The sequence below is a fragment of the Myotis davidii genome, unplaced genomic scaffold (genome assembly GCF_000327345.1).
Source record: "Myotis davidii unplaced genomic scaffold, ASM32734v1 scaffold53, whole genome shotgun sequence".
NCBI classification, from domain to species: Eukaryota; Metazoa; Chordata; class Mammalia; order Chiroptera; family Vespertilionidae; genus Myotis; species Myotis davidii.
The window spans coordinates 1,998,738-2,010,056 of record NW_006286140.1 but is presented as its reverse complement, the minus strand read 5'-3'; the positions used below and the strand labels follow the sequence as shown (position 1 = coordinate 2,010,056).

Genomic DNA, 11,319 nt, shown 5'->3' with positions numbered 1-11,319 from the left:
GCCCCTGAGGGCCGGGCCGCTGCCGGTGCCCTACCCAGGGCTAGAGGCGTTACGCCTGGGGAGGGGCAGAGCGGGAGATCGCGGGGAGCTGTTGGTCCCCGCTGCCTGGGCCAGATGCCTCGGCCAGAGGCGTTAGGCCTGGGCAGGTGCGGATCCTGAAACAGGGGGAAATGAGGGTTCCCCTTCCCAGGCCTGACACCTCTGTCAGAGGCCTGGGCAAGGTGCTGATCCTGCGATTGGAGGGTGATGGGGGTCAACGCCTGAGGGCTCCCAGTATGTGAGAGGGGGCAGGCTGGGCTGAGGGACACTCCCCCCTCCCCCAGTGCACGAATTTTGTGCACCGGGCCCCTAGTATATATATAATAGACAAAATATTAGCAGGATATTAAAATATTGAACAAAACCATTAATAAGCTTACTCATGTATACTGATAATTTATAAATAAAAATAATGTGTAAATTATAAAACACATCACCCATCTGATCACAAATATTTTGAAATATATCAAAAAAAGGTAGTTATGGGGTTGGGTGAAAAAGGTGAAGGAATTGAGAAGTACAGATCTGTAATTATAAAATAGTCATGGGGATGTAAAGTACAGCATAGGAAATATAAACAATAATATTGTAATAATTATGTATGGTGCCAGGTGGGTACTGGAAATATCAGGGGAAACACTTTGTAAAGTGTATGATTGTCTAACCACTATGCAGTAAACCTGAAACTAATTCAAAATAACATTAAATGTAAACTCCAATTGAATTTGTTAATGTTTACAAAAAGAATAGAAATTATAATAAAAGAAAAAATATATACATATCAAATAATTGATATAATACAGAACACCTAGTGTGACCACTTGTTAAAATACTCAAGTTATTTTTCCCACAGCAGGTGCTCTCTGCTGGGCATATAGTAAGCATTCAGACATTGGTTAACTTGCACAAGTGTCCTAAAAGGCCTGGCCAGTGTTTCTCAGTGGTTTGAGCATAGGGTCTCTGTTCAGTTTCTGGTCAGGGTCATGTACCTGGGTTACAGGCTCCTTCCCTGGCCCAGGTCAGGGTACATAATAGGCAACCAATTGATGTTTCTCTCTCCCATCCCTCATTTCCACTCTCTCTAAAAAATCAATGGGAAAAATATCTTTGGGTGAGGATTAATAAAAAAACAAAAAACATTACATTGCAGATTTCCATTTTTCAGTTTTCTGTATTTGCAGCATAAAATCTTCCTGTCAACTCAGGAGTCCTGTAAAGCAGAGAAAAAGAAAAACCTGAGAAAACTGAACAAAACTAATCTTTCACAATAAAAAAAGCTATATGCCTTCATTCTTTTATTTTTCCCATTACATTGAAAGTGTGTGAAGCAGCTAAAACTATTAAAAACAAAATAATTCAATTAACCATTGCAAAATTATATTTAACCAATGTGTCCTTAATTATTAATATTAAATTGTTCAATTTAATATTTAAGTATGTTGTACTCACCTATTCAATGAAACTATTGATTTTGTTATTACAAAAAGCCTAAAAGTTTGGTCAGCCTTCATGAAACAAGGTAGTAGCTCATAAAAGTTTCAGAATATATGCCCTTTGAAAACTTAAAAAAAATCTGTTTAAGTGATTAGAGTTACAGGTATAAATATTCTAGGAGATAAATAAAAGAATATATCAAAAAAAGGTAGTTATGGGGTTGGGTGAAATGCTGGCCATTTTGAAAAAAAAGTAAATATTTTATCTATAATATTTACATTAGAAAGATACCATGTCTATACCAACATTACTTGATGTGTGGCTAACATCATTTTATCTTTATAAATATTTGCTAATCAGGGATGATGAGTATAATTATTGTTGTCCTTAGGTGCTTTTTTATTGTAAGAAATAGAGGCTCCCTCAGACACCTTTAAGATTGAATCTACACCTTCATTTCTCCCTCTCCAAATGCCACCATTAAAGGTAGATACACAATTAACTCACTATTTTTAATGTAATGCTTTCAACTGAACTCAAATTGTAACTGTAAAGAACCTCAGAACTGTAACTGCTCTAGAGAATGACAGTTTTCTCCATCCCACTTTTGTGATCCATCTAGTCACTTATTGTTCATGACATCCCATTTTCTTATTATTTGCTTCATTCTTCTGTCTTCATTTTTCTCTGAACCAACTTCTCTATTTGATTTTAGAGTATAGTTTCTCAATGATTGTGCTCACAATAAAAAGGTGGACAAGAAAAAATGGTGGAAAAAGGCAGTAAGACAGTACAGTGGGGCCTTGACTTAGGAGTGTCCCGACTAACGAGTTTTTCGAGATGCGAGCCGTCTCTCCGCCGATTTTTTGCTTTGAGTTGCGAGCTAAAATTCGGGTTATGAGCCAGCTTCAGATACCCCACCGCTAGTTGGCGCAGCGAACTTCACAGTGAACGCCCCACCATCAGCCCAGCATCACGTGTCTCACTCGTTCACTGTTGATTTGACATACGAGTAATTTGAGTTACGAGCTCTGTCACGGAATGAATTAAACTTGTAAGTCAAGGCCTCACTGTATAGCAAAGTGTTCTAAGAGTTAACCGAGAAAATAAAGTGCTTATATCAATGTGTGGCATACGTGTTCAATAAGTGGTAGTTAAAAATTAGCAGCTCTGCTGTAATTGTATTTATAAATATATTGGAATTATGGTTATACTTGACAAGCAGAGTAGAGTGTGAGTTTTTGTTATGTCTGATTTTGTAAAGCAAGGATAAGACTATAACCTAAGTGTTATATTAAAGTATTTAAGTTTCATAAGTATCCAAAAGGCTATATCTTGTCTGAGACTTTTTTTCACTATGAAGAATGACTAAAAAGAAAAGTGATAATATTTTTCTAAATTACCATTTGTATTATATAGGACATATACTGAAGCATTTAAAAGTGTGTGTTTGCCTACCTGGTTAGGCTCCGTGGAAAGAGCACAGGCCTGCGGTGTGGACTGAAAGTTCTTGTGTTTGTTTTTGGTCAAGGGCATGTACCTCATTTGTAGGCTCAATCCCTGACTCTGGTACAGGGCATGTGAGGAGGTCACCAATCAATGTCTCTCTCATATCAATGTTTCTTTGTTTCTTACTCTTCTTTCATTCTCTCTAAAAATCAATGGGAAAATATCCTCAGGATTAGCAACAACAACAAAAAGTGTGTTTTCATCATCAACTCAATTAAAAAAATGAACAAACTCTAAAAAAGAGAAGCACATTGCTGAAGACATTGTTAAAGATTTCACTGAGCTCAAATGCTGGCTTAGGAAAGTTGTTGCATTTCTACTGCTCTGATTTTCTTTTACTTGATTTCTAGTCCATGTTTTATGAGTGTTTGAATTTACATAAATCACTAAACTTCTTAGAATACTTATTTATTTGTTTAAACACATAATTTACACATCCCCTAGTTTTGAAAAACCCAATTTGTTCTGAAGGCTAAATATTTCTTTTGCAATGTTTAAAAGGGGGAAACCATTCACTTCCAATAATCCATTGGTGAGAAAGATAACCAAACACCAATTCAATACAGTTATCCCCTAAACCAAAATTATATATAAAAAAAACTAAAGGCATTTTGTAAACATGAAACAGGAAAAATGTGATTATTATACATCTTAAAATACTATTTTCATTCATTCAAAATTATATATCCTGCTTGAAAATTCCCTCCTTTACATTTTCATGCACATTATTAATGATTTCCTTAAATGGAGATGTTATAAATTACTCATTTTCAAAGATTAATATATTGGTAATTATTTTGAAAGTTAGGAAACTAGTGAGAGCAAAATGTATGACACAATTGAGGTTACATCATCAAAAACTTTAACAGAGCTTTCTAAACCTTTAACAATTTTAATCACTTATATGACACAATGTAATGACAAGAGCACAAAATTGAAATTACAAAGCTGAGTTCCATATTTGTTTATAGACATAATGTTGTTGATTGTGGATATTTCAAGTATTTATTTCCATTGCTTAAAGGACACATCCCCTTCAAAGAATAAGAAAAGAAATAATTATAATAAACGAAAGGAACATTGGCAGTATCAAGCTAAACTTAGAACCAGAAATAATCTGTTGGGGGGGGGCAATAAAAAATGTATTATCACCCAATGCAAATTTATTTACCCACATATTTAAGGAACAAGGTTTCACATGGGCTAAATTGCCTGTTATATATTGTGTCCTATTTTTTCACTCAACTTCATATTATAAGCATGTTCCAGTCCCTAAACTGGATTTTAAAAACCTTGAAGACACAGAATATAGCCATCTAATTACATAATGGTCATATATAAACAGATCATGTCATATGCATCTAATCCCCAATTATTAAATACTCACTAGCATCAATTACTGAATTGTTTAAACACTGCTAATTATATAAATACCATGCAAGATTCAAATTAGAAAACTATCGATATTATTGAAACACATATTATTTTTAAAATGTATTTCCCAAAGAGTAATTTTTAAAATCTTTGAGCCCCCAACAAATCAGTATAATGAAATATAATTATTCTTAACCAAATACTTTTATTAATTTTAGAGTGGCAACTTTCTCTCAGTGGTCACTAAAACAACAGTTTGGTAAGTAAGACTGATCTCTCCATTTGGCCCCTCCCACACATCACCCTATAACATTTATTCTTGGCCAAGGGGGTCCAAAGTGCCAAGACACATGTGCCACTTGGTAAATCTGCACCTCATTTCTCCCTGCCAGATCCCATCATCAAAGACAGACACAGATTTGACTTTCTATTCAAATTGATAACGTAACAACTCCTTAGGAACATCCCTTAAAAGATCCTTTAACTGCAAGATAGCCTCTTGAAACTGAATTTATCCTCACGGTGGCAAAACATAGAGGTAGCACCCCTTCTGAGACTTTTCAAAAAAGAACAGTGGGAGGATTTCCTACCCATGGTAGAGGGGACAGGATTTATTTTCTGTAAAATTATGTCTGCCAGAGCATTCTAAAAAGAAGAGCTTTGATTCCAAATACCAACCATGTATAATCATTTCTGGTGTATAAACCCAGAGGCAGCTAATATTTTTTAATGAAGTCAAAAGTATGTAGAAAACAATTACATGTATTTTCAATCACAGTTTACACCAAAGTAATTGAAAGTAAAACTAATTAAACAAGAAAATATCAATTAGATATCTATTCTCTCTCTTGTACAATTATATTGTTTTATTGCTCATCTTTCATAATGATTGCCAAGCAGCTTTTAAAGCCTATCAGTTTTCCAGAGAAATGTTATGGACTCTAAGGTGTTTTTCTATGTATTCTGTTACTGAAATTACGACTTTCTTATAAGCAGGTGTTCTTGGTACATTTGATTTTTAAAACATCCTGACTCATTAGAAAAATGTAAGCTTATGAAGATCTAATTCCTGAAAATTAATCATTGTATTTGCTCATGAGTACTTTGTATAATAGCTAACTCTAACCAAGTTACCATGAACACCACTTACCTACTCTCCTCACTCTAAGCAAGAGAGACAACAGCTTTAAAAGCAAGTTGGTTTCCAGAGTAAAAGAAGCCAAGATCATGCCATTTAATGGTATTACTGAGAATGGAAATATAAAAGGAATGAGGCATTTATGAAAGCGGTCTCTAACTCTTTAAATACATTCTATTTTTCCTCCCACTCTCCCCTTTCTGAAATTAGCTATCATTAGGTGATAAATTTAATAGAAGAATGCTGTTTAAAAAAATAGTATTTCCAACTAACAAAAATGTATATGTTGTTTGCAGAAGTTGTGCTGGATGTGGAATTCCGTATGTAATTGCAGGCACATATGGCGAAGGACTTTTCTTCATTTTTCAGTGCCCTAATTTTGATGCTACTCCTTTTGATATATCTTTTCCTTCATTCAGCCTAGTAATAATGATAGCCTAATCCTATCCATAGTGAAATTTAACTTCTCTTTTGTCAGTACATCATAAACCTTTATACCTCATGCCTGGACTTTCATAGCCACAATCTCACTAACATTTATAACTATCTTGAGAGAAATTTGAAGAATTACTTTAAACATCTTAAGATCATGTAGTGGAGGCTCAGCGAGATTACATCTTCCAGCCTTACAAGGCTGGTAAACAAGTGAGAGATGCCAGAATTCTTCCTATTACATCACCTTTCCATTACATCCTCCCATAAGCCCATCCTAACAACCATCCTCCCACTGATTTCTCCTGGAATTCCTTCATATTTATGTAAAGGACACATGATTTCGCACTTGCAGATTAGCTTGCATTGCTTTGGAATGATGTCTCCAGTATTTTATCTTTTGAATTAGGTTTTAAACTCTTCAAAGATAAACATCTTTTGCTCCAGCCCTTTATCACCACACAGTGTGTTCCTGAGCATGGGATGGAGATAAGAGAGTAACACTTCTTTGCCTGATATAATCTCTATTACCCTTGGTGGATCTAGATTATCTACTCAATCTTGTCTCTGCTTCCAGACATATATATTTTTTCCAACCATATCTTTTAACCAGTTTTTGATCGGATTTTGGTTATTTGCTGTGACTATTAGATCCTCAGTCCAGTCCTCATGGCTGTCCACCTGCTGTAGTTCAACTACCCAGTAATAATCTGATGTTTGGCCCATTTATCTACGATCACACTTACCTTAGGTTTTTAAGTTTGGTCACACCTTCAGGCTGAGTTGATGGCAGAACTATGTAGCCTTTCTGGAAATGCTGTCTAGCCAGACTTTTTTCTCCTTGAACAATTTTACAGGATTTGTGCATTAGTGCAGCCTACTCAGGGCTGAGAATACAGACCACCTGCAGGAAAACCTCTGTTTACAGAAACTCCACTTCCTACTATGGGCTCCATAACTGCCCATGATTTCCTATATTCTCCTACAGCTATTGAACATGTCTAATTTTCTAGCACTTTCCTTAAGAAATCAAGAGGAGGCAATGTGTCAGATTCACCTTTGTAGCTGAATGTTGATTTGTGAATGAATTGTTGATGCCTTGTTGGCATTACATAATTGGTAAAACTAGATATTTGTGAGCAGATAAGCATCCTAATAAGGTGGCTTGACAAAAAGCTAAAAGAACTTGTTTAGAATTATCAAAGTGCATCATATTTGTTTTGACTTGTTGGGAGAAGGTAACTTCTTTTGCTTAGTGCAGGTGTCCAACACCCAGAGGTAAAATGATCCAAAATGTAAACAAATTTGATTTGTATTGAAATGGGTTAATGATTCACATTCTCCACTGGCCACTGTTAGTTACACCAGGAAGGGACATGTGTCTAGGGAAATGATTATTATTGAAGAGACTTTGTCGTAATAGCCAAGAGTACTGTTAGGATAAATTTGGCTAGGTTTCAGAGTGCAAGTTCACAGGCTAGCTAGTAGGACTCAAAAAAATGTAGAAAGTTGTATAATAGCTGAAGTTACACTGAAACTCCCATAAATAACAGTTTAGAGTATATTAATCTAGAGAAAAGTGTCTTCTTAAAATAGTCTTTCAGCTAACATACTTTTTTTAAGTCTGTCGCCCCCTAGGAAGTTCTTTCTAGTTACCAACATAATATCTGATAGGAGCAGATCTCTAAATTCTTAAGCACAATGAACCCAATTTTCTTCTCTTGTAGGAAGATACTGAGAGCACTTGATAGCATATGTTCTAGCCATAGTCTTATAGTTTACAATATGCAAGAATTGCTGAAAAGATGAAATCCATGTGCCACATCCAGTGTAAAATTCCCATGTAAAACAGGACATTTTGATATGGCTGGTTGTATATAATGCTGCTATATACATTTTGTGACACCCCCACCCCCAAAAGTGCTATACATACCAAGAGATGGGCAGCCTAGACATCCTAAAAATATTGCTGACTCTCCCTTTGCCAGATCTCCACTGTTCTCGAGCCCCCGGGCAGGCTCCAGTGTTAGGAAATCAGAAAACAAAGGAAAGCACCGACCCGGCAATCTCATCTGCGGCTCCTGAGACAGGAGTTAAGTTTTCTGTCGTGATCAGAGGCCGCAAGGCCACAGCGAGTCATATTGCATTGTCTCACCATAGTGTCTCATCTCGAGGACACTCGGCCACAGTCAACCATGCAACCCGCGTGGCCTCGAGACCGATCAGCACGGGGCCACGGTCAGCACAACCGCCAGGGACATCTGAGGGATTCACTGTGTCATTCGAGGAACCACGCGGCTGAGGCCGGGCCAGTGGGCTTTGCGTCGCCTAGAGAACGCCCTGTTCAGACTAGAATCTCCTCGCTGCCAGGGAGGCCGCAGCGCACGCCCACGCGCAGGCGCAGGCGCACGTAGGGCCCTGCAGAGGGCGCAAAAGCGGCCGCGAGACCCGGAGCTCAGCGGCTGCCTGACGCGCATGCTCGTCTCCGGCTCCTCCTTCCGGCCGCCACCACCATCAGGGCCGGTCCTCTCACCGCCATGTCGGATTACTGCTCTCCCAAATACCAGAGCGGGGACTTGGTGTTCGCCAAACTCAAGGGCTACGCGCACTGGCCCGCCAGGATCGAGCACATGGCTGAACACAACCGCTATCAGGTGTTCTTCTTCGGGACCCACGAGACGGCCCTCCTGGGCCCCAAACACCTCTTCCCGTACGCCGAGTGCAAGGAGAAGTTCGGTAAGCCCAACAAGAGGAGGGGCTTCAGCGAGGGGCTGTGGGAGATCGAGAACAACCCCACCATCCAGGTCTGCGACGACCAGGGCCCCCTCGAGAAGAGCAGCGCCGAGGGGCCCAACGCCTCCGAGGCCGGTGAGGCCCAGAAGGGCGGCCCCCGCGGCGGTGATGAGAACGGGGAGCTGTGTGTCGAAGAGCCAGCCCGGAAGCGGGAGGAGATGGGGCTGTGGAAGCGGGAGGAGTTGGGGCCCCTGAAGCGGAGCGCCGAGGACCTGCTGGAGGACGTCCTCAAACGCCCCAAGGAGGCCGATCTGGAAGGCGAGGAGGCGGCGGCCGAGGGGGCGGAGGCGGAAGCTGCCTGCGAGGCTGCGAGGCCCGTTTTGGTGGAGTCGTTGGAGCAGGGCCCTGCCTGGGGGCCGCCACAGGCAGAAGGGGAGCTGCAGGAGGAGGCTGCCGAGGTGGGAGGGGAGGCTGAGGTCCCCGGTGATGGAGACCACGAGAGCCTGTAGTCACCAGAGTCAACAAGAGCCCCCTCCCCGTCCCCACTGCGGCCTCTTCAGGGGCCGTGAACTGAGACCACCTCCCCAGCCCTGCCCCCTCCCTCCTCCTCCCCCCTCTCACGCCCCGGGCCTGTGAGGTTGACCTGGATGGCTGGATGGGCAGGCCACCGCTCACCTCTGCCCCCTGCCCCTGGGATGCGACGAGGCCATCTGCCTTCCTGCCTGGAACTGCTGCCCGAGTCTTCTGGCCTGCACCATTTCCACCTCCCAGCACCCATCTCTCCCCCCTACATTCCGGACCTCTGCGAGGGATCCAACGGGAGTGGAAGGGAAGAGGATGACGAGCAAGGCGGACTTCAGAGGCCTGGAGAGAGCGATCCTGGAACTTTGGTGGGGGGGTGGACGGTGAAAGGGGAGCGCCGTCTTCCCGAGTTCCTGTCCACTTCTCCCATCCCTACTGGACAGCTTGTGGGGGAGGCACTCCCTTCCAAAAGTATTTTTTACTGACCCAGGGAGTTCTTACATTATAGTTTTTCATAAAATTATTTTGGGGACCAACAAGTTGTTTGTAAAATTGGAAGGCTTAGCTTTGCCCAGCTTCTGGGATGGGAATGGTGAGGAACATCGAGCCCCATTTAGATCTCTAAGACCACATGGGTGGTTCTGGGAAGACCCTTGGCCAGCCTTCCCTACAACCTCAAGGCCATCCTATAGTCATATACGACAAGGCACATAGTTTAGGAAACATTTTTAATAAAAGGAAATATTTTTTTTTAAATTAAGAACTACCCCTGGGTATACCTCCATGAGGCTCCTAACTCTTCCATTGCTACCCACCTCCCTTAGATGAGCTAGGAGGTTCCCCCTTTTTTTAAGGGTTCGATGCCATTCTTTTTGTAGTTAAGGCTTTGTTGTTTGCAGTGTAATTTCCCATCCACATTTCCCAACCAGCCACCAGACCTAATACGTAACCTATTGAGAAGGAGAAATGTGACCCCTCTTCACCTGTTCCTGGTGGTCTCTCTATGCCCTTTTCATCTTTTTATCTCTTCCACCCCCAAGTCTTCTCCCTTGGGCTCTGATGAAAAATTGTTGACTAACTGGCGATGGAAGTTTAGATCTGAAGTATTTCCGTTCTAGAAAATAAAGCTCTTTGATTACGTTAAAACAAATCTCAGGTCTGTTTCTTTGGTTTCTGAAGAATTGGTCCTTAAATTAATGCTCCTCTTAGTTTCTATAAATCCTATGTAAAAATATTTTTAAATCCTCACCTGAGGATATGTTTCTCTATTGATTTTAGAAAGACTAAGTGGGGGGAGAGAGAGAAAAACATCAAAATATTGTTTGGTTGCCTTCTGTATGTGTCCCATCTGAGGATTGAACCTGTCACTTGGGTATGTGCCCTGACTGAGAATCAAACCTGCAGCCTTTTTGCTTATGGGACAACATTCCAACCAACTGAAGCACCAAGCCAGGGCTATACCGGGATATTTTAGAATCACCCTTGATAAACCTTTATTATCTTAAGATCTCTATTCCTCACACCAGCTAGCATAGTCACTGCCACTGATGAGAATGAATTGAAACAAGTACAAAATATTTGAATGGTAAGTAGATGAGAAAATAATAGTCTATGTGCTTTGCCAAACAACAGATCTGGTGAATAAGGGTAAGAGGATTTGACTTTCTTTTAGTTGTTGCTTTTTCAGATTTCACTACTAGTTTCTTTCCTATAACACTTATTACATGAAAAAAGCAGTAACTTTATGTTTCCAGTTCTTAAAATATATAGTATCTGCAGGACATTTTATCTTTGCAGTGGCTTTGTGTGAATATCTGGGGATGTTTCAATAACTTAATGATAATCACATGCTGGGTTCCAGTTTCTGCATTCATCAACACTGCATGCATGCAGAGGCTTAGTAAATATTGGAGTCCTTCTCACAGAACATGCCAGGCCATGACTAAACAGCAGGATAGGCAACTGAAGGCAATCCTATTTCTCCATCTCTGTATAAGATGGAATTATTTTACCCAAGGACTACAAATCAAATGATGCCTTATTTGTCAACTGCTATTGCATACTAGGTGCTATTACTATTCAATAGCTGTTTTCAGTTCGTCTTTGTAATAATCTGGCAAGATAGGCATTAGTACTCA

At 40.5% G+C, this 11,319-nt stretch overlaps 1 protein-coding gene across 1 annotated transcript; it reads left to right on the top strand.

Moving 5' to 3' along the window:
- Nucleotides 1–8,463: 8,463 nt before the first annotated feature.
- On the top strand, nucleotides 8,464–9,168 carry HDGFL1 (hepatoma derived growth factor-like 1). The gene has a single exon (XM_006757282.1). The coding sequence runs from the start codon at nucleotides 8,464–8,466 to the stop codon at nucleotides 9,166–9,168; it is 705 nt and encodes a 234-aa protein (XP_006757345.1).
- The last annotated feature ends 2,151 nt before the right edge of the window (nucleotides 9,169–11,319 follow it).

Excerpts from the sequence above, each read along its gene's own strand:
- HDGFL1 (XM_006757282.1), top strand. The coding sequence starts at position 8,464 with ATGTCGGATTACTGCTCTCCCAAATACCAGAGCGGGGACTTGGTGTTC.